The sequence below is a fragment of the Mustela erminea genome, chromosome 11, assembly GCF_009829155.1.
Source record: "Mustela erminea isolate mMusErm1 chromosome 11, mMusErm1.Pri, whole genome shotgun sequence".
NCBI classification, from domain to species: domain Eukaryota; kingdom Metazoa; phylum Chordata; class Mammalia; order Carnivora; family Mustelidae; genus Mustela; species Mustela erminea.
In genome coordinates, this window is record NC_045624.1 from 72,248,247 (window position 1) to 72,270,979 (window position 22,733).

General features: G+C 39.7%; 1 protein-coding gene across 4 annotated transcripts in view; it reads right to left on the reverse strand.

The window, feature by feature from the left end:
* The window catches only part of CDK14 (cyclin dependent kinase 14), a 572,715-nt gene that overhangs the window by 84,204 nt on the left and 465,778 nt on the right, over positions 1-22,733 (reverse strand). For all 4 annotated transcript variants that reach the window (XM_032304318.1, XM_032304316.1, XM_032304319.1 and 1 more), the window contains 2 exons: positions 6,284-6,423; positions 267-410 (listed from right to left, as the gene is read on the reverse strand). In XM_032304318.1, coding sequence (XP_032160209.1) covers positions 295-410; positions 6,284-6,423 — 256 coding nt within the window. In that variant the 3' untranslated portion in view covers positions 267-294. The remainder of the gene's footprint in view (positions 1-266; positions 411-6,283; positions 6,424-22,733) is intronic.

Here is a 22,733-nt window from a genome sequence, read left to right on the forward strand (position 1 = left end):
TATGAGCAGTTAAAATGATTTGCTTATAGCTGAAATGGTTTGTTTATGATTGCATAAATAAAATACAGTGTTGGCTAGGATCCAGTAGGTTCCCCAAAACATGACTAACTGTACTGTCCTCAGTAGAATCTGTGCTGAATGCCATAATGAACACCAGAGATTCATAGGATATATAGGGGGAAAAAGAAGAATTTGAAATAGTCCATTTAAAAGATCTATTCAATGTCTATTCATTATTACTTTCCAGGCAAAGTAGGTCACCTTACCTGTGCTTTCTTGAGAATGCTGTGCTCATCAGTGCTTGCTATTTGATAGACTTTTGCCATAACTATTGTTTTTCCCGAAGGCCCGCATGCTTTCTCCAGCTTCTGGCTGTAATCTTACATTTGGGACGGTAAAAATAGAAGACACTGTGGACAGAATAAAGAGTTTCCATTTATATATTTATAGATTCTTTATAATCTTTCCTTGTAAAACACAGAAACTGAGATGCAATTCCAGATGTCCAGCCCATAAAACATCATGGTATATGTTGGTCTCTAAATGTCAAGTGGTGATAGCCACAGACACATCAACAAAGATTTATACGCACATATGACAGCATGCTCTGCCTTCCCGTCAGAACCACAGGGCAGTTGATACACGTGCTCAGAGTTCTCTGATCTAGAACAATGAACTTGGGTTGGAAACAACCTATCTTGCACTTCCTTCATGCCATTCTTTCATTTGTTCACTGGAAAAATATTTATGGAGCCCCACACTGTTCTAGGTATTTTGGAATCCTGCAGTGTATAAACCAGAATGAAAAAAAATCCTTGTTCTTGTTGATTCCATTCGGGGGAGACGGATGATAAACAAACAAGTATATGAATTAGCATTAAGTGTTATGAAGAAAAATAAAGCAGGGACGAGAAACTGGAAATGCCAGGGTGGAGGAAGGTCAGTGAAGGCTTTCTTTTCTCTCTCTCTCTCTTTTTTTTTCCTGTCTCTCTCTCTCTCTCTCTTTTTAAAGATTTTATTTATTTGACACAGAGAGAGAGAGGGAGAGAGAGAGAGAGAGAAAGCACAAGCAGGCAGAGGGAGAAAGAGAAGCAGGCTCCCTGCCGAGCAAGGAGCCTGATGCAGGACTCAATCCCAGGACCCTGGGATCATGACCTGAGCTGAAGGCAGCTGCTTAACCGACTGAGCCATCCAGGCATCCCTCTTTCTTTTTTTCTTTCTTTCTTTTCTTTCTTTCCTTCCTTTCTTTCTCTCTCTCTCTCTTTCTTTATTTCTTAAGTAGGCTCCACACCTACCATGGAGTCCAATGCAAGGCTTGAACTCACAACACTGAGATTAAGACCTGAGCTGAAATCAAGACTTGGACGCTAAACCAATTGAGCTGCCTTGCTACTCCTAGGGCTTTCTTGATAAGGTATATTTGAGCAGAGACCAAGGAGGTGAGAATGCAAGCCAGGCAAAAATCTAGAGGAAAAGCAAGCACAAATGACAGGAATAGGAAAGAGCAAAGGCTGACACCAAGGAGCAAGACAAGAAGCAGGCAATACAAAGTCTATTGTACAATGCAGGTGAAAGAGAACAGGAAGTGACGTGGGGCAGGGTGATAGCAGTGAAGAAGTGAGGACTGGTGTGCCCTTGCTCTATCTGGAAGGGAGAGCCAACAGGGTCTATGGGAGAACTGGGGTTGAGTGTGATACAAGAAGAAGCGTCGAGGACAGCTTCCATCAGGGGGAAGGACCATGTTGCCATTTATTGACAAGGGGGAGACAAGAGAAGGAACAAGTGTGGAGGGAAAGATCAGTTCAGTTTTGGTGACATTAAGTTCGAGATGCCTACCAGAGGGCCAAATGGAGATGCTGAAGAGTTGGTGGAAATGCAAGTCTGGAGTCAGGGAAGGTGGGACTGGAGACAGAAATTTGGAAAATGTCAATGTATAGATGATACTGAAAATCATGAGAGTGAATGAGATCACGGAGGCTCTGAGAGTGTATGCAGATAGAAAGACCTGGGGATGATGTGCTGGAGCACTCTAAAAGTGAGAGGACTGGCCAATGAGGAGAAAGCCACAAAGAAGTCTGCAGAGAAGAGTTTAGGGAAGCAAAAGGAAAACCCTGGGAGGATCCCGTCCTGGAATCCAAGCGAAGGAAATGTTACCAGGAAGCAATAGTACATAGTTGGATCTAGATGAAGGCTAAGGAAAGATCAATGGACAGAGACTTCAAGAACAGTCTGGAGCCTTGCACACGAAAGAAAGCCTTGTTCAAAAGGACTCACGAGAGAATGGATGTCTAGGAACTGGAAGGAGTACATTTGTGTGAACCGGGTTGTGTTTGTCTTATTTTTAAGAAGACGGTATGAGGCTGCATCAATGGCTATAATGATGTTTTAGGATAATATACAGGACATATATAGAAATGAGCAGGAAAACTCACAAACATCATAGCTGGAAAGGTCCTGAGGGATTACCATGTCTCTAAATGAGAAACCAGGAGCCCAAGGAGACCAGGGCATTTGCCCAAAGTCACCTGGCCAGCTCCAATGAAGCTAGAAGCCAGGTGGTCTGACTCCCAGTTCGGGGCTCTTCACACTGCACCAATTGCTGGCCTTCTTTTACCGCAGATCTGAGTTTTGTGAATTAGCAAATGAATGTAATAAAATCAAGGACTCTGCGCTATGAAGTGTATTTTGTTCATTTACTTTGACAAGGGTAGTTCAGCTTCAATAATTTATGTAACTTGATAGTATACACAGGAGAATGCCCTGTGGTGTATTTGGGAAAAGTAATGAATTTCTTCTAAATCAGCCCTCCATTTATTTCCCGGCAATTAAATTTCTGCAAAGAAGTGGGGCAAGGCTGTTGGGGTTTCAGGATAGAGGGAGAATGACAGGGTGCCACCAGAATCAGCTAGCTTTAACTACCAGATCCCCAGGTATGACTATTCTTGCTTGATGAATGTATAATTCCCCCTTTGGTGGCCCACTAACACATCACTCCTAAATTTTGGTATTATGTAAACTACTGAGATTTTAAGGGATGGTATAGTTAAGATATTTTATTGTTAAATGCTCTTTCAAAGCAAAGCAGAGTCTGACATAAGCATACAACTTCATTTTTATACAAATCCACAGAACCACCATAATGCTTTGTTTAACCAGGATTCTAACAACACTCGATACCCTTCTCACAGAGCTGGATACATTAAAGTAGGCCAAGAAGGCACAAGCTCACTTTTAATTTCTTTTTGTTCCAATTTTCTCCTTTTAACCCAGTTTTGCTTTCTGCTTGCATCCTTTTGTGGACATTCTTTTTTAAAAATGCTATGAACTATCTTTAAGAATGTAAGCACTATGGACTGAATGGCCTTCCTCCCAAATTCATATGTTAAAACCTTAATTCTCAACCTGATGGTATTTGGATATGGAGACTGTGGGTAGTAGTTAGGTTAGAGGAGGCTGTGAGGGTAGGGCCCACATGATGTGATGTTAGGCCCTTTCTAAGAAGAGAAGAGAGAAGGAGAGACTTCTCTGCCATTTGAGGGCACAGCTAGGTGGCTTTCTGCAAGTCAGGCAGAGGCTTCACCAGAACAAAATGTGCCAGCATGTCCATCTTGGACATCCTAGCTTCCGGAACTAAGAGAAATAAATGCTAGTTGTTTAAGCCACCACAAGCTAAGGTATATTTTGTTATAGCAGCCTGAGCAGGCGAATACAGTGACGTTCCCACATTTGACGAATCTAAACCAGTCTTTGGTTGCTTAAGACAATACATTTTATTCATTCATTCATTCATTCACTTAATTCATTAATTAATTCATTCATTTTTAAGACAATCCATTTATTGGCTCTGCAACTCTTCTTCCCAGATGGACCTCCTTCCTTGTTAAAAGAAGCACGTGAGGATATCAACCTTGCTGCTGCCATCTGCCAGGTGGTAAACTTTATCAGACTCCATACTAATGGGAAATTTAATTTGAATAATTTTTAAATATAGTTTGCAGAATTATCCTAGATAACAGAATCCCTGGCGGAAGTCCTTTCACCTACAAGAGCTAGTTCCCAAAGTTTCCGAAGTCTAGGAATTTTGTTTTGTAAACATGTTTACAAGGACTACCACGTTGTTCTAAATGGAATTGACTATAGTATTTAATACTGGGATTCTCCTTTCTTGGGACTGGATTTATGCTTCATAATGATTATCTGCTAGGCACAGAAATAGCATTTCTGTAACTCAAAATTGTTACCGGAGGCATTTAGCAGAATCTTGCTTTAAAAATATAATGATTTTTCATCTTTATTCTCCCCCCTTCAAAAGGTTTCACTGCTCCTGATGTTTAACGTTAATGCAAAGACGTGTTTCTGCCAATGAATATCGCCTTATGGTTATGCTTCTGCAAATAGCCTGCTGTGAGCTGATAAAGGGATTAATGCAGCCAAAATTCTTAATCTGTGAAATTACAAATTAAATTCTCATATTAAAAATACCACCCTGAGGTATTTTTTGTGGTTTTAATTCCCCTCTGGTGTTCTGCATACATTGTGCTTGTTAATGACGGGGACAAGGCTGTCTCTGGTGGCAGCCTGCTGCCGAGTGATAATGTGTAGGCATTTACTTACTGATAGAAACTGGATTTAACCACTGGCTGATAAACTAAGTGGCAAGTGGGTAATAAGTCCATATTAACAGAAAAGTACTACGACAGAATTCAGAATTCGTAGACCATCAAAATCCTGGCTTAAACTCAATCATCGAGTCAGATGGGATTGAGATGTCACCAAGGAGGAGTGATATCAAGTTACAAGTCATACTAAATGGGAAAACAAACCATATGTTTGAATTTGATGAGCCATAAACTAATGAGCCCATTTGTATCTTTTTTTGCCAGAATAGAAAGATGTGTCACTAATTCATGATTTTTCCACAGAAATTTCATTATTGATTTTTTAAAAAATGGGAAGAATTGTCATAATGGTCAATGAGTCGACTTTTAGAAAGAAAGTAGGGCAGAATATAGAATCAATATTGGTTGGGAATATATAAAATGTTAAAGAAGATTTACTAAGCATAAGGGGGAAGAGTGAGTAGTGGATTAATACAGCTATACACAGTTAAGGATAAAAAGAAATTCAAATTAAATGTGGGATATCAAGAAAGACTTAGGGTAGAAATATGCAAGAGGAGTTGTTATTTGAGACTTAGCTTCAAAATAAAGGGTTTCTGTTGTCAAGGAGAATCTAATGCTACAATGGGGGAAAAGCTTAAAGTCCAAGAGATTAAAGAAATAACTTTCTGTATGTCTATGGTGTGTACCCAAGAATTAATAAACATATTATAAGTATCTATGCAGGCAGTGTATTAATTTTTAAGGTAGTCAGAAAAGAATATGAGAAGGAATATTTCGAATTGGCATTTGGAAAGAACATATCACCACTGAACAAAAATGTTCTTACTGCAACAGTGTCCTGCAAAATTTTGTAAGAATTCTGTTTCACACTTTGGAAGAAAGATGAGATCCTCCCAGCCATAAATCTACCAAATATTTAAAATGTAATTGAAAAAGGCTGTGTAAATATGAATGCTTTTGTAAAAACAAAAACCCACCCAGGAATGTGTTTTGTTTTAAAAGATCCGGAGAAGCGCTGTCTGTATGAATACCAAGCGCATTTGTAGTTGAAATGAATTACAAGTCTTCAGTTCTTACATGTCAATTCAGTGCATTAGCCAATTGCCAACTCTGCTCATCAGCTCACTGCATAGCAGCCCTTTTTAACGTTATTGTTACGACCAAGATGGTCTCTGAGAATCAAACAAAAACGAATCATTTCTCCTCTGTGTACTGCAGCCAGTTAAAAAGTACTGCATGCATAAAGCACTAAATATGTAAATCATATTTTCCTTTTCCTTTATGACCGCTCAGATCATTCCTTTGGACACACACATAATCAAATACAAAGACATGCAGTTGCAGACTGCAGAGCAGAGATAGCAAAAAAGGAATCCATTTTCTTCCTCTGTCTGGTAAGCTAGCAACTGAATGGCAAGATTCCACTAAATATATACACACATAACTCCCTTTCCCTCATTCCCTCTGTCTCACTGTTTCTCCCCCCACCCCGCCTATAGGCAAACGCACATATATATGTGTACACGTAATGCATATGCAAACATACATAATCTTATGTATGCAAATGTAAAAACATACAAATCCTCCTACAAGTGCGTTACACAGAGATGCTAAAATGATATGTCTGCTTTGATTGGATGTCTCAGATTTGTCATACTCACTGTCGGTCAGTTCCCATAGCCGTGGGGGCAGGTCACTAAAATACTCGTGGCTCAAGGCAGCCTGTGCTGATAGTCTGTTCTTTGGGGAACACTGTAGGAGCTTGGAGGCCAGATCCTCTGCATAATTCACATAGCTGAGCCTGAAAACACAAGCAGAAAAGAGAAATCAGACCAAACAAGAAAATCCACTAAATAAGACATAAAGCTTACCCAATTTTTCTGGATCTATTTATTCTTGGCTAAAACCAAGTTAAATTATCCACTGAAAATAAACAGAAGCAGAATTCACGTTGGTTCTTAGAGCATCTGTTAATTGAAACTCGCTTTTGCTCCTGATAGCCTTATCTCATTGATTTAAAATATTTCTACTATAAGCAGAAGGTTGATACCTTCAGGAGAGAACAAGGTCCCGAGGTAGAAAATTTCAGGAGATAATTTATCAAACAGTTACCAGAATTTGTTCATAGAATCCATCTATTGCATACACATCTGGATATATTTATAGGAGAAGTAATACAAAATAACAAGGGGAATTAAAATAAAACGACTATTAAGTTCTCTAGTTACTAAAGTTACTTTTCTTCTAAGAATCTACATTTTCTTACATTGAACATAAAATTATTGGCATAAGTACCCTGTCAAATATCAGCAATCATGGTATTAACATGCGGGTTAACGAAGGGAATGTGTATAACCCACGTGGGGCTGAATTATTTCAAGATGACCATTACAACAATAGCAGATAGAAAATATGTAGACAGAAAATATAAGATTACCAAAAAAGCAGAGAAGTCTTGTCTCCCATGTGGTACAACTTTGAAATGTATCCCACATCACACAGTCCAGCTCAGCCTCCCTTCTTGTGGAATCTCTATTTCATTGCTCAGTACAATCAAGCCCAAATAATGAACATAAACATGATAATAAAAGTATTCCTGATAATGGCTGCCAGTTATGGGGAGTTGAACACGTGTCAGACACCTTCCTAGGCACTTTCCACACACACTCATATTTATTTTGTCTGACAAGGGCACTCTGTCTCCATGGAACAGCAGGGTCAGCTAAGTGGGAGTCGGAGACAGGCGTGGATTGCTCAATTAGCAGGCTGAGTGGCTTTAAACCCATCTAGAATTACTTGACTCTGAAGTAGTCTGCATTTGTTACGCTCTCAGAAGATTTCCAAAGGCAACCCATGGATTCCTGAGTTTCTGCAACAAGCTGCAACAGGGACACTGACCAGAGAGAGCCAGAGTGTGAAGGTAAGTTGTATCTGCTGGTGAGTATTTTTTCAAAAGTCTTGAAGCTACTAAACACACAGACAATGAGCTTTCCTCAATAACCAGCTGTCTCACTTCCCGTGCTCAAGCAGCTCTCCGTCACTGATTTAAAACTGTTATGGAGCAAGGGAGGATGGGGGGTGAGGAAGAGGAAAGCAGGTAATGAACTTGGGTAGAGAAAGAAACAGGGAAGGAGCAAAGAAAAATACTACTCTGAGGACTCCCACGAGTCCTCTCTAGGTCTTGATACGTGAAGGTCTCACAGACAGGGGTTCGGTATTTGGCTGCCCTAGTGGCTGTTTAAAAACCAAACCAAACCAAACCAAAAAACCCAAACTGATCTATGGATTGGTTTTAAATGCCTCTGCCTGGCAAAGACAAATGTGTCCACAGGAAAAAAAGCCATTCTCAAAATTCTCTACAGGCCCTCCCCCCTTCTTTCCTGTAAGAGGGGCCAAGGCCATCCAAATTATTGGATTGGAGTCTCTTCCTAAGACTCCCATCATTAAAAACTTTTCATTAACATCTTTTAAAAAACCAAATGCAAAGTTCAAGATAGGGAGACTTCATGGTAAAAGCTGCACTTATACTGAGTGCATAGTTTATGTATAATCACGGTGAACATGACTGTTGGTATCACAGCTTTGATGAAATAGAACACCAGCACCAGACTGAGGCTAGAGTTGAGTTACAGACTTGATTCTGTACAAGAGTGACGAGCCACCTTATGTCTGCAGTCCCTCCTGCTCCAGTGAGCCACAGATCACACTCCGCCCAGTTGTTGATCCCATTCCTACCAAATATAAGGAATTAACCAATATAAGACAATCTCATTTCTCCTCCCCCCAAATGACTAATGTCAAATTTTAATGTTGATGAAATAATCAAAGGCTTATCTGTGATATTTGGGTTATATAGAAATATTTTAATTATCATATAATTTTAATTTAGAAAGTCTATTTCCTCACTTGCATTTTAAGAACCACTTTTATTCTTTTTTTTTTTTTTTTTTAAAGATTTTATTTATTTATTCGACAGAGAGAGATCACAAGCAGGCAGAGAGAGAGGGGGAAGCAGGCTCGCGGCTGAGCAGAGAGCCCGATGCGGGGCTCGATCCCAGGACCCTGGGATCATGACCTGAGCTGAAGGCAGCGGCTTAAACCACTGAGCCACCCAGGCGCCCCAAGAACCACTTTTATTCTAACTCTCCACATTTTCAACAGCAGTCTTTGTCATTTATAAGAACCACTTTTTGAGTTCACCCAAGTTGTCTGAGATAGGACACTTCCAGGATATGTTTTTTGGACATTTTATCCCAAAGCATAAGTGCATTTTATCAGAATGCTAGAATGATTGTAGCTGTTTTCAATCTCTCATTGTGATGATCTATTTAAAAATCTTCCCTCGTAATTTCCTTAATTTTTGTTTTATATGTTATAAAGCTGGGTAATTTAATGCATAACAGTTTATCACATTTGTCTTTTCCTGATAAATTTAGTCTTCAATCTCTCTGTAGCAACCTACTTTATTTTCATTAGGGTTTTGGGCTAAAATTTATTTTTTTCCTCATATTAATTTAATGACCTCAGCTTTCTTTTGTTTGGTACTTGCCTGGCATGCCTTTGTCATCCTCTTACCTTGAATGTTTCATATCCATAATTTTAAGGTTTCTTTCACAAATATTATATAAATGGATTTAATATTTATCCAAGGAGAAAATTTAGTCCACTTATATACTGTGATTACTGGTATGTTTGGAATTATTGCTAACATCTTAATATTGCATTTTGTCTTTATCTTTCTCTTTTCCTGCCTTCTTTTAAATTGAATTCTAGAGTCGAACATGTCCATCTTCTGTTTCAGAAGTTATAAATTCTATGTCCATCTGTTTAATGATTACTCTTATCTTTTTCTTTCTTTTTTCCATTTCAATAGTTAATTTAAATGTTTAAATTCTTGCACTAAGTTTTTTCAAGCTGATGGACACTGACAAATTATTTTGCACAAAGATCTAGAATCATACATTCCAGAAATTATAAATACATGACTGAACACTGATACACAATACCACCTTATCAATTATACAAGACAAATATCAAGTATACAATAAAGTTACCACAGATCAACAGGAAAATAAAATATTAGATACCTACTCAATTCATTAGCAGAAACTAACTTCTCTTATTGCAAGAAAGATTGGGGGAGAAGGAAAAAATTCACACTTCTATCAATAGTAGGCAAAGAACTTCCAATAAAAATAGGAAAAAATTATAGAATTTTCAGAAATTTTGTGATTAATAATTATTTGGCTACAAAAACAAAGCATGTCCATCTTAAAAACAACTATTTATTAATAGGCATAGTCAATACACCCTACACAAGACAAGCACAACATTTTGCTAAACGTACTGACAGCTCACTCCCACATTTTTCCACCCTCTCTTTTAACTTGCACCCCAAAGTGCAAACATTCAATTAACTTAAAGGTGTTTTTGTCTTGAGACATTAAAAATATGTGCTTCTCATATAATGCGAACTTTACATGAACTTTCAACCAGAGGTCTCTGATATTCACAATGGAGGTTTTCATAATAGCATAAATTATAAATAAATGAGGTTTATAGAAAGACATTAAAAAAATCATTACCAGGCTTGAGCTAAAAGCCAAAAACTTCAGTGGTTACACAAACCTGAGGTATACTGTTTTAAATGTGAGAGATATAAATGCAAAATAGCAGGCAAATAGCCGTACAGGTCCTACTATCAATGTCTGAAGTGACTGAAGAAATAAACCACAGAAGATCTAGACTGTTTTTACAGTTCCTGAATTTTAATTCTGTATGATATTAAAAACATACAAGTATGGTGACTGGGTATTTTGGCACCCAATCTTTTAAAATTTTTTATATATTGATAAGATTCTGGCATGTGAATAGATTTGAAGAAGACTTATAACTCAATGCTGCATGCTTCCTGGAAAGGTCAATTGATAAAAATGATAAGCACGTTTTAAATGCTGAACAGCAAGCATCTTTTCTTAAGTTTCCAAACAGCCCAATGACAATCCAAACACAGAGGCTGCAGTTCTGCAAGCTTAAGGCTTGATAGGACTGCTTATCAGTACTCCTATGAAAGCTTCATTAGACTTCCCATTCGCCAAGCCTAAGTGTTGGTTAACTCTATGATAAACTGGGTCCTGTCTTGAGCTCTATTTCAGGCAGCCCAATTTTACTGACTGTAACAGCAGTTTCTATGACTACTGGAAAATATGAAGTGCAGCGGGAGGTTAGGACAAGAGCTACTTTTTTTTTTTTTTTTTAAGATTTTATTTATTTGTCAGAGAGAGAGAGCGAGAGCACGCACATGGAGGCAGAGGTGGAGAGAGAAGCAGGCTCCCTGCCAAGCAAGGAGCCCCCATGTGGGACTCGATCCTAGAACCCTGGGATCACGACCTAAGCCGAAGATAATGGCTTAATCGACTGAGTCACCCAGGTGTCCTGAGCTGCTTGCTTTTAAAAGCTCTACTCCACTCTTGTCTTCTAAACTTCCCTGCATCTTTATATTTTATGTCACCTTCAATTCATGTGAGGACAACAAGCATTAGAGCTCTCCCGAAATGTCTAACACGAAGACAGCGACACAATAGCCAGGTTCTTCAAGAAACTTCACCTGCCCAAGACATAACTGGTCACCAGCCTGGCCAGATGGTAGTACACCACCACCAAATAGTAAGCTGGAACCTAGAGGCCTACTTTCTCTGCAAGAGCAGTGGGGTGAGTCACAGTGGGGTGAGTCGCTTCATGTATTCTTCTTATCGTGGTAATGCCACACTTTTTAAGTTCCTCTGTAAATGTGGGGTCACACTGGTTAGGCTGTCCTGCATAGGACTTCATAAGAATTGGTCAGTTCATCTGCACCATACTTAAATGCTCAAATGGATGATGAAAGAACTGAAAGAAAAATCAATACAGAATACAGAACTGAGGTGTAGAAGCTGTCGTCCTCTTCAGTATACCACACTTGTAAGTCTTGGTGCTTTGAGCGAGACATTGGGAGGAACGGGAAATGAAATGAACCCCCCAGCAAGCAGCAGCAATGCTTTACTCCAGTAATGAGGTAGAGAAAGGAAGACGTCCCAGGTTCAGCCCATCTAGGTCAGAATGCTGGTAAAACGATTTCCTGATTTAATTCCATCCTCCTAGTGTCCTAGTTAACCCCTCTTACAGAGCTTCTTGGTGGAATAGTACTGAATTTCTAGAGCTCACTTGTCTGTATGGGGTCATGCTGTGTTCCTCACAAGTGTCCACTGCCCTTCGGAAACGTAATAAATATGTGACCAAAAACACCACAGAACCTCTCAATCTACAACCAGGTGTGTCCTCTTTTGGGGTCCGTTGGTTGTGTTTCATTGTTTTTGTTTGTTTGTGTTTGTTTTACCATCAAGGATCTGAGAAGAAACTTCCACACTTTATACCTTCTCACCCTCAGTTCTCCAAGGGAATGGCTCCTTAACTTTTTAACATTTCTTTTTAACTTTTTAAAGTTTAGAGTTCAACCTTCCAGCTGAACAATACAAAAACATCAGAACACTTCTGATGACACTAGTCCCGCCTCTCATGCAGTACTGTCTCATATTTGATTCCTATTTTCTGTGCTTTTTCTTTCTTTATTTTTAGGAGGGGAGGGGCACAGGGAGAGGGAAAAAGGGAATCTTAAGCAGGCTCCATGCTCAGTGTGGAGTCCAATGTGGGGCTTGATCTCAGAATGCTGAGAACGTGACCTGAGCCAAAATCAACAGTCAGACACTTAACTGACTGAGCCACCCAGGCACACCTATTTTCTGTGCTTTTACAAATCACACACATTAAATGCCATTATAGTTATTATTATTTACATTTACCCATGTTTATTATTTATTTCATTGCTTTTCTTCTCATGTTTCAGATGTTCCTTCTCTCCTTAGTTTTTTGTATCTGAAATACAAACTTTAGAAGTTCTCTCCATGATGAAAGAACACAGTGGCAAATTCTCTCAGTTTTGTCTTCATAGAGGATAACAGTTTGGCTGGGGATAGAATTGTAGGTTCAAAGCACTTTGGCTTAACTCTGAAGATACTGTTTCACAGGCTTCTGTTGTTGCTGCTGTTAGCTCTTCTCTTTTTCCTTTTAAAATTGTAATGTAAGGTATTCTTTTCATTTAACCTGCTTGGTATTCAGTGTTTCCTGAATGTGAGGCTTAATGTCTTTCAACAATTCGGGGGAAAAAATCTCAGCCATTACTTCTCAAATACTGGCTATCCCCATTCTCTCTCTCCTCTCATTTTGTAACCGCAATGTAATGCCATCTTATTAAATTTTCCATGTCTTTACTCGTTCTTTAATCTTTTCCATCTATCGCTCCCTGTGCTTTCCATTCTGGGTAATTACGTTAGTGCTATCTTCCAGTTCAACGAATTCTCTAACCAACTGAATTAATATGCTGTTTTCCCTGTTCGTTTTGTTTTCACAAGTCCTTTTAAAGTCTTTGACAAGTCTGTGTGTCCAATTTGATGGTTTCAAGTTTTAGATTAGATCTTCTTTCTTTATAATATTTGAAATACAGTTACACTCTTTGTCTCAAAATTTCCAATATCTGAAATTTTGGGTGAGGGGGGGAGTCCAATTTTGTTGTTGCTTTTGCTACTGACCCTCTCAGTAACTTTTTCTCAGATGTTTTACAATTCTGGATTGTGAGCTCAGGTTCACAATGTTGGCTAGTTAATGTGTGGGCTTGGCTAATGTTAATGTGTGGGAATTATGACAGGCCTGGGTTGAGAATCTCTTTTTCCATAGGGATTTTCTTTTGCTTCTGTCAGGAGTCCTGGGACTCTTAACAGCAAGGCATTCTAAGTTCTTTCTGTTGGCTTCTGCAACCATGTGAGTTATGTGACTCTAAACCTAAAATTATAGAATTTTCAGGGGACTTTTTCAGTCCCATCCAGAACCAAAACCAACACAGTTGTTCCTGCCAGTCTTTTTGCTGGAAGCAATTTTTTTTTTTCTTCCCAGCCAGCCCATAACTGAGGTCGAAGTGCTTTGAGTGAGTTGACTATGTGGGGAATCCCAATTCCTATGTTGTGCCTTTCTTAGGCCCGAAGCATTGTGCCCTGACCCCCAAGTGGCACCATGTTCTTTTTTAGCAACACTTCAGGGCAGCGGCATAATTAGCACTTCCTTATCACTCTGCTTTCTTCATTCTTGGTCCCTGGAGATTTCACTTACTGTCTTTTTGGTTCAGTGATGTACGTGCATTGGAAAGCATGTGTTTGTTGTACCTTCTCCAGGATTTTAGGTCAGTATTTGTGGTAGAAGAGACTCCTTCCTCTCAGAAGTGCGTATGTATAATCTTCCTAATAAAAACATCTATACTTGTAATCTTTAGGACTTTCTCCCTGGCATCACTAACTTGGTATTGTTTCCCTACCTTAAAAAACAACAACAACAACACAAAAAAACCTACTTCTTTTAGGTCACCTCTATTAAGCCCCAAAAGTTAGCTAACCAAAGTGTTTTAGGCTAAGGTTCTTTTACCATTCAACTTTATAGATGAGTCTCCAATGCATTACCTAAATGATAGAAACCAAAGGCTACATACTCAGTAGTTCCACTTATATGACATTGTGGCAAAGGCAAAATTATAGAAACAAAAGAGTGATCAGTGTTTGTCAGAAGCTGGGGGTGGAAGGGGTTAACAAAGGACGCAGAATTTTTTCAAATGGCTCTTGGTCATGAAGGATGGACATCAGATGGTCTAGAGATGTGAGAAGGCAGGGTCAGGGAACTTATCAAGGATATTCAGTGGAGGGAGCAGTGTAGAGAGACAGGACGTTGCAGGTTTTTCACAAGGAACATTCAGCCCTTAGGGGTAGATGGCTGACCCTCTGTGAGTGGCTGACATTGGGACTTACATGTCTGGAGTAGGAGGTCTGGTAATTCAAGGGATATTCTGGCAAATGGGGAGATCCAACTGCTAGTGGTGAGGGTTTCCCACTGACTTTGGTGTTTGATCCCAGGTCACCAAGTAGAGACCTGTCTCTGGCTGTCAGAGGGCGCGTATCAGCTCAGAGGGTGGATTCAGGGAGCTCTGTGTCCATGAAGGGTCGCATTAACATGGCAGGGTATGCAGGACAGAGGACTTTCATGTTCATTCCACATTCATTTTTTAAAAAAGTAAAAGATGTTTGTTGTTGTGGAAACTCTAAAAAGCTAAGGAATTTTAAAAGGATAAATCTAGATGACAACAAAGAGAGGCAATCCCTACTGAGTTCAGAGTATTTGTATGGAAAGACTCTTAGGAGTAGCTTTCAAACAAATGCTTCTACTATAGTTGAAAATAATCGTATGCTGCTATTCTAATCATAATATTTTTCATTTTCCTAGTCCTTCGCCATGCAATACCACACACACACACACACACACACACACACACACTCCCTCTCTCTCTCTCTCTCTCTCTCTCTGCATTGGAAAGAAAGGTACAAAAAAGGTTAACATGAACAGTAAAAAACTGCCTTAGACCAGGGACATGGGGCAGGATATTTTCTTTATCCCTGTGCAGGTCAGTTTTCATGTCACAGAAACGAGGGAAATGGAATAGATGGTCTTGAAGAGCTGTCGAGGTCTACGGTTATATGCCCTCCAAACTAAGAAGAACCTCATTGTGACTTTGTGGCAGGGATGGTTAGTATGGCCACACTGGCCTGCCATTGCTAATGTACCAGAACTTTCTGCCGTCACCAATGAAATGATCTAATGTGTGTTTCACTTCTCTTCACTTAACCTGTCAACTAACTGCTTTCAAAGCTCATCTAAGTGTCTCAGCCATTCTGTAAACCAAGACAAAGAACAAAGGGTATCCAGTCTTTTGCCGTGCTAAAGGAGACTGACAAAGTTGAGAAGAGAGCACCGAAGGTAAAGGATGAATATGATGATCAAAGAAGAGGAAGAGTGCCACGAGGGTGAGGTGGCCAGGGGTCCTTCCTGCAAGGCACGGTTCTGCTATAGCCTGGGCACATGACATTTGTTGAATGGATGTTTGTTTGAGGACTGAGTATATCAACTGTTATACCTATAGAAGTATTACTTTACCTGAAAAACATGCATTGAAAAAGTAAGCTAAAAATAAAAAAAAAGCTAAAAAAAAAGTAAGCTATCATTTTTGAGCAAAAACATTTTTTTTGAAGATTTTATTTATTTATTTGACATACAGAGATCACAAGTAGGCAGAAAGGCAGGCAGAGAGAGAGAGAGAGAGAGGAGGAAAGCAGGCTCCCCACTGAGCAGAGAGCCCTATGTGGGGCTCGATCCCAGGACCCTGGGATCATGACCTAAGCCAAAGGCAGAGGCTTTAACCCACTGAGCCACCCAGGCGCCCAGAGCAAAAACATCTTAAGGTCAATTCCTAGTCCGTAAGGTGTATCTTCAAAATAGATATCCCCTGGAGGGTGTAATTTTCTTTTTTTCAAGTGAGAAGGAAAGTGGTCCTTGTCTTTTTTTTTTTTAAATTTTTTTTTAATTTTTAATTTTTTATAAACATATATTTTTATCCCCAGGGGTACAGGTCTGTGAATCGCCAGGTTTACACACTTCACAGCACTCATCAAAGCACATACCCTCCCCAATGTCCATAACCCCACCCCCCTTTTCCCAACCCCCCTCCCCCCAGCAACCCTCAGTTTGTTTTGTGAGATTAAAAGTCACTTATGGTTTGTCTCCCTCCCAATCCCAACTATCATATGATCTCCCTGATATGAGGTCCTTGTCTTTTTAAAGGTACATTATAAACCAGGATTACAAGTCCTGTGTGTGTGTGTGTGTGTGTGTGTGTGTGTGTGTGTGTGTGTTTCCACTGCAGTTCCAAAAGACTCCGTCCAAAATTGATGATACACCTGCCTGTGGAACAACTAAGACAAGTTACATTTTGTTCCCAAGAGTTGACTTCTAAATATCTCTATAGAAAACTTCACTGGGATTTATTAACATTTTATTTTATTTATTTTATTTAAGTGGGCTCTACACCAGACACGGGGCTTGAACTCATAACTCGGGGAGCAAGAATCACATGCTCGGGGCACCTGGGTGGCTTGGTTGGTTAAGCATCTGCCTTGGGCTCAGGTCGAGATCTCAGGGTCCTGGGATAGAGCCCCACGCTGGCCTCCCTGCTCACCACTTAGCAGGTAGCCTCTTCTCCTTCTTCCTCTGCCCCCATCTCGTGCACTTTCTCAAATAAATAAATAAAATTGTATTGTATTTAGGTGCCCCTATTAGCTCATGAAAGCTGGATATGAAGAGTAGAGGTATAGTAGGTTCAATTTATTTAGAGCATTGGAGATACTGATTTCCATATAAGTTGAAGAAGAAATAAAGGGGAACAAAAGGTTCTCAAATATTCTTCAAGGTAGTCTATGATGGCACAGAACTACATAAACTGTGGGCCTGTATGTGGAGCATCCTAGTGTGCTCTGTCTCACAGAGTTGGAAGTAGAATGACCTGGAGTGAGATACTGAGGCTCTGTACATTCATGCTTCACTCACTCTCACGCTCTTCACAGAGCAAAGCTGGGGGACTGGAACCTTTCATTTGGCAGTACATACGTGATCTCTGTGGCAAAGATGCTAACATGGGGGCTGGCCATTGGATTATGCAACAAGTAAAATCTTGGAAATGATTTGTGTAGAGATCCACCCACCCATAAAGACAGGCTATTTCCTCAACTGTAACCAGGGCTGTCAGACGTGGTTCTCTTTCTTGTCTGCACATGAAAAGCAAAATGCTCATTTAATTACCATCTTATCAAAGCTTCCTACTTAGGGGGAGGACTACAGTTATAAAACTGCTTCAATTTTTCAAAAAGTGACTTATTTTTAGAAAATAGGCTCAAATTTATTCATTTTGCAAAAGGGGGTCAGTAATTTGCTAAGCAGAACAGGAAGGGAATACCTGACATTGGAATAAACTCTAAGGGAAGATAAAGACTAACAAGAAGAAAGGTTCAGGTAGGAGGAGCAAGAGGAGTAGGAGACTTAATATCATCAGGTCCCAGGAGTTCAGCTAGATAGTTATCAAACCATTCTAAACACCTACATACTCAACAGGAGATAGGAAGAAGAGTAGCAATTTTAGGAACAGAAAAGCGACCACTTTATGGAAGGTAGGATGTGCAGAGAGTGAATCCGAGGTGACATACAGGACAAGAGACCGGTGGGGGGGTGAGGTGGAGTGAGGGGTGGTGGCTCCTAGCAAGCGGTAGACTAGCAGAGCACAAAATTGTAACTTTTAGAAGTCTGCTCCACTGGGGGACATTGCTCAGAGGCTAAGCGAGGGGATGGAGCCCTTGCTGAGACAGTGTGGTCTCAGGACCTGTGGGGTCACAAAAAGCCCTGGGGTGTCTGAGTGCTGCAGAGCCCCCAGGTATCAGAGCAGGGAAACCAGTTGCAGAGACAGCTGAGGAGTGCGCTCTCAGCTTGGGGTTACCTTGAACTGTGATTCAAGGCACAGTCGGGCCACTGCTCTTCGAGCAGGGAACCCACAAGTGGCAGATCCGGGAAGACCCCCCTCCTTCCTCCTCTGGGAGCAGCAGTGTGGGAGCATGCTGCAGGAATCAGCTGGGTTTGGAGACTCCAAATGGGGCCATGAGCCAGAGACAGAAATACTTGGTCACAGGCCGGGAGAGTACAGAGTGTGGACAGAGACCAAGGAGATGGGAGGTATTGACTGCTTTTCTCTGAGGGGATACTGAGAAATGGGGACCTGAGCTCTTAGCTCCTAAGAGGCTGGATATTGGAAACTGCCATTTTCATTCCTGCCCTCCAAAGCTGTACGGAAAGCATTCAGGGAACAAAAGCTCTGAGCGCAAACCCGAGCAGATTACTTAGCCTGGCCACTGGCAAGGGCAGTGCAATTCTGCCTCGGACAAAGACATTTGAGAATCACTGCGACAGTCCTCTCCCTCAGAAGATCAACAAGACCATCCAACCAAGACCAACTTCACTGATCAACGAGAACTGCAAACCTCAGAAATATGGGAATACAGCATATTGAATTTATGGCTTTTCCCCCATGATTCTTTAGTCTTTCAAAGTTAAATTTTAAAAAATTTTTTTCTTGTTCTATTTTTTAAAAATTTTCCTCTTTCCTATTTTAATGTTTTTAACTATTTTATCTTATCAATACCTTTTTAAAAATCATTTAAAAATTTTAATTGTTTCAGTCATAGTCTATCCCTTCATTGTATTTAGCCTTATTTTTTGTATACATATAGGTTTTTCTTTCTTTAAAATTCTGGGATACAATTTCTTCTAACAGATCAAAATATACCCTAAATCTAGTCCATGGCGTTGTTCTAGTCTCCAGCCTGATCATATTCTTTCCTTTTTTTTTTTTTCTTTTTTCAACCAACTTCTTATCAAATCCTTTTCTAGAATCTTTTTAAATTTTCATCTTTACAGTCATATTCCATCCCTTTCTCATGTTTACCCTTATTTTTGTATATATGTAAATTTTTCTTTCTTTAAAATTTTGGGAGGTAGTTTCTTCTAACAGACCAAAATACACCCCAAATCAAGTGTATGGCTATGTCCTATTCACCAATCTAATATATATATGCACACACACACACACACACATACATTTATATATATATATTTTTTTTCCTCTTTCTTCTCTTGGTTTCAGGTCTCTTCTGATTTGGTTAGTGTATACTTTTTGGGGGTTGTTGCTACCCTTTTAGTATTTTGTTCTCTCATTCACCTATTCTTGTCTAGATAAAATGACAAGGTGGAAAACCTCACTTCAAAAAAAAAAAAAGAACAAGAGGCAGTACCAGTGGCTAGGGACCTAATCAATAAGGATATTAGTAAGACGTAAGATCTAGAGGTCAGAATGATGATAATCAAGGTGCTATCTGGGCTTGAAAAAAGCAGAAATAAAATCCCTTTCTGGAGAAATAAAAGAACTAAAATCTAACCAAGTTGAAATAAAAAAAGCTACTAATGAGGTGCAAGAAAAAATGGAGGTTCTAACTGCTAGGATTAATGAGTCAGAAGAGAGAATTAGTGATATTCTCCAAATGATGGAGAATAAACAAGCTGAGCAAAAGAGAGACAAACAACTACTAGACTACGAGAGAATAATTAGAGAGATAAGTGATACCATAAGATAAAACAGTATTAGAATAATTGGGATCCCAGAAGAAGAAAGAGAGAGAGGGGCAGAAGGTATATTGGATAAAATCACAGCAGAGAATTTCCCTAATTTGGCTAAGGGAACAAACATCAAAATCCAGGAGGCACACAGAACCCCCCTCAAAATCAATAAAAATAGATCAAGACACCATCATCGAATAGTAAAACTTACAAGTCTTAGTTACAAAGAGAAAATCCTGAAAGCAGCTTGGGACCAGAGGTCTGTAACATACAACAGTAGAATATTAGATTGGCAGCAGACTTATCCAAAGAGACCTGCCAGGCCAGAAAGGACTGGCATGATATATTCAGAGGACTAAATGAGAAAAGTATACAGCCAAGAGTACTATATCCAGCTAGGCTATCATTGAAAATAGAAGGAGAGATAGAAAGCTTCCAGGACAAACAAAAATTAAAAGAATTTGCAAACCCCAAACCAGCCCTACAGGAAATACTGAAAGGGGTCCTCTGAGCAAAGAGAGAGCCTAAAAGTAACAGACCAGAAAGGAACAGAGACAATACACTAAGTAACAGTCACTTTACAGGCAATACAATGGCACTAAATTCATATCTTTCAATAGCTACCCTGGATGTAAATGGGTTAATGCCTCAGTCAAAAGACACAGGGTATCAGAATGGATAAAAAAACCCAAAACCCATCAATATGCTGTCTATAAGAAACTCATTTTAGACCCAATGACACCCCCAGATTTAAAGTGAGGGGATGCAAAACAATTTACCATGCTAATGGACATCAAAAGAAAGCTGGTGTGGCAATCCTTATAGCAGGTAAATTCGATTTTAAGCCAAAGACTATCATGAGAGATGAGGAAGGACACTATATCATACTTAAAGGGTCTGTCCAACAAGAAGATCTAACAATTTTAAATATCTATGCCCCTAACATGGGAGCAGCCAATTATATTAAGCCAATTAATAACAAAATCAAAGAAACACATTGACAATAATACAATAATAGTAGGGGACTTCAACACCCCCCTCACTGAAATGGACAGATCATCCAAGTGAAAGATCAACAAGGAAATAAAGGCCTTACATGACACACTCGACAAGATGGACATCATAGATATATTCAGAGCATTCCATCCCAAAGCAACAGAATACACATTCTTCTCTAGTGCATAGGGAACATTCTCCAGAATAGATCACATCCTGGGTCACAAATCAGGTCTCAACCGGTACCCCAAAAGATTGAGATTATTCCCTGCATATTTAAGATACCTAGGAATAAACTAGTCAAAGAGGCAAAGAATCTGTACTCAGAAAACTATAAAGTACTCATGAAGGAAATTGAGGAAGACATGGAGAAATGGAAAAGAAATGGAAAAACGTTCCATGCTCATGGACTGGAAGAACAAATACTGTGAAAACGTCTATGCTACCTAAAGCAATCTACATGTTTAATGCAATCCCTAACAAAATACCATCCATGTTTCTCAAAGAAATGGAACAAGTAATTCCGTAAAGTGTCAGGATATAAAAATCAATGCACACACACACAAAAATCAATGCACAGAAATCAGTTCCATTTCTATACACCAACAGCAAGACAGAAGAAAGAGAAATTAAGGAGTCAAACCCATTTGCAATTGCACCCAAAACCATAAGAACCTAGGAATAAACTAATCAAAGAGGCAAAGAATCTGTACTCAGAAAACTATAAAGTACTCATGAAGGAAATTGAGGAAGACATGGAGAAATGGAAAAGAAATGGAAAAACGTTCCATGCTCATGGACTGGAAGAACAAATACTGTGAAAACGTCTATGCTACCTAAAGCAATCTACATGTTTAATGCAATCCCTATCAAAATACCATCCATGTTTCTCAAAGAAATGGAACAAGTAATCCTAAAATTTATATGGAACCAGAGAAGACCCCGAATAGCCAGAGCAATGTTGAAAAAGATAGCCAAAGTCGGTGGCATCACAATTCCAGACCTCAAGCTCTATTACAAAGCTGTCATCATCAAGACAATATGGTACTAGCACAAAAAGAGACACACAGATCAATGAATGGAACAGAATAGAGAGTCCAGAAATGGACTCTCAATTGGATGGTCCACTAATCTTCGACAAAGCAGGACAGAATGTCCAATGGAAAAAAGACAGTCTCTTCAACAAGTGGTGTTGGTAAAATTGGACAGCCACATGCAGAAGAATGAAACTGGCCACCACACACAAAAACAGACTCAAAATGGATGAAAGACCTCAATATGAGGCAGGAACCCATCAAAATCCTTGAGAACACAGGCAGCAACCTCTTTGACCTCAGCTGCAGCAACGTCTTCCTAGGAACATCGCCAAAGGCAGGGGAAGCAGGGGCAATAATGAACTACTGGGACTTTATCAAGATCAATAGCTTTTGCACGGCAAAGGAAACAGTCAACAAAACCAAAAGACAGCTGACAAAATGGGAGAAGGTATTTGCAAATGACATTTCAGATAAAGGGCTAGTACCCCAAATCTATAAAGAACTTATTAAGTTCAACACCCAAATAACAAAGAACAAATAATCCAATCAAGAAATGGGCAGAAGACATGGACAGACATTTCTGCAAAGAAGACATCCAGATGGCCAACAGACACATGAAAAAGTGCTCAACATCACTTGGCATCAGGGAAATACAAATCAAAACCATAGTGAGATACCACCTCACACTAGGCAGAATGGCTAAAATTAACAAGTCAGGAAAGGACAGATGTTGAAGAGGATGCGGAGAAAGGGGAACCCCCCTACACTGTTGGTGGGAATGCAAGCTGGTGTAGCCACTCTGGAAAACAGTATGGAGGTTCCCCAAAAAGTTAAAAATAAAGCTACCCTATGACCCAGGAATTGCACTATTGGGTATTTACTCTGAAGGTTACTAGTGTAGTGATTCAAAGGGGCACGTGCACCTGAATGTTGATAGCAGCAAAGTCCACAATAGCCA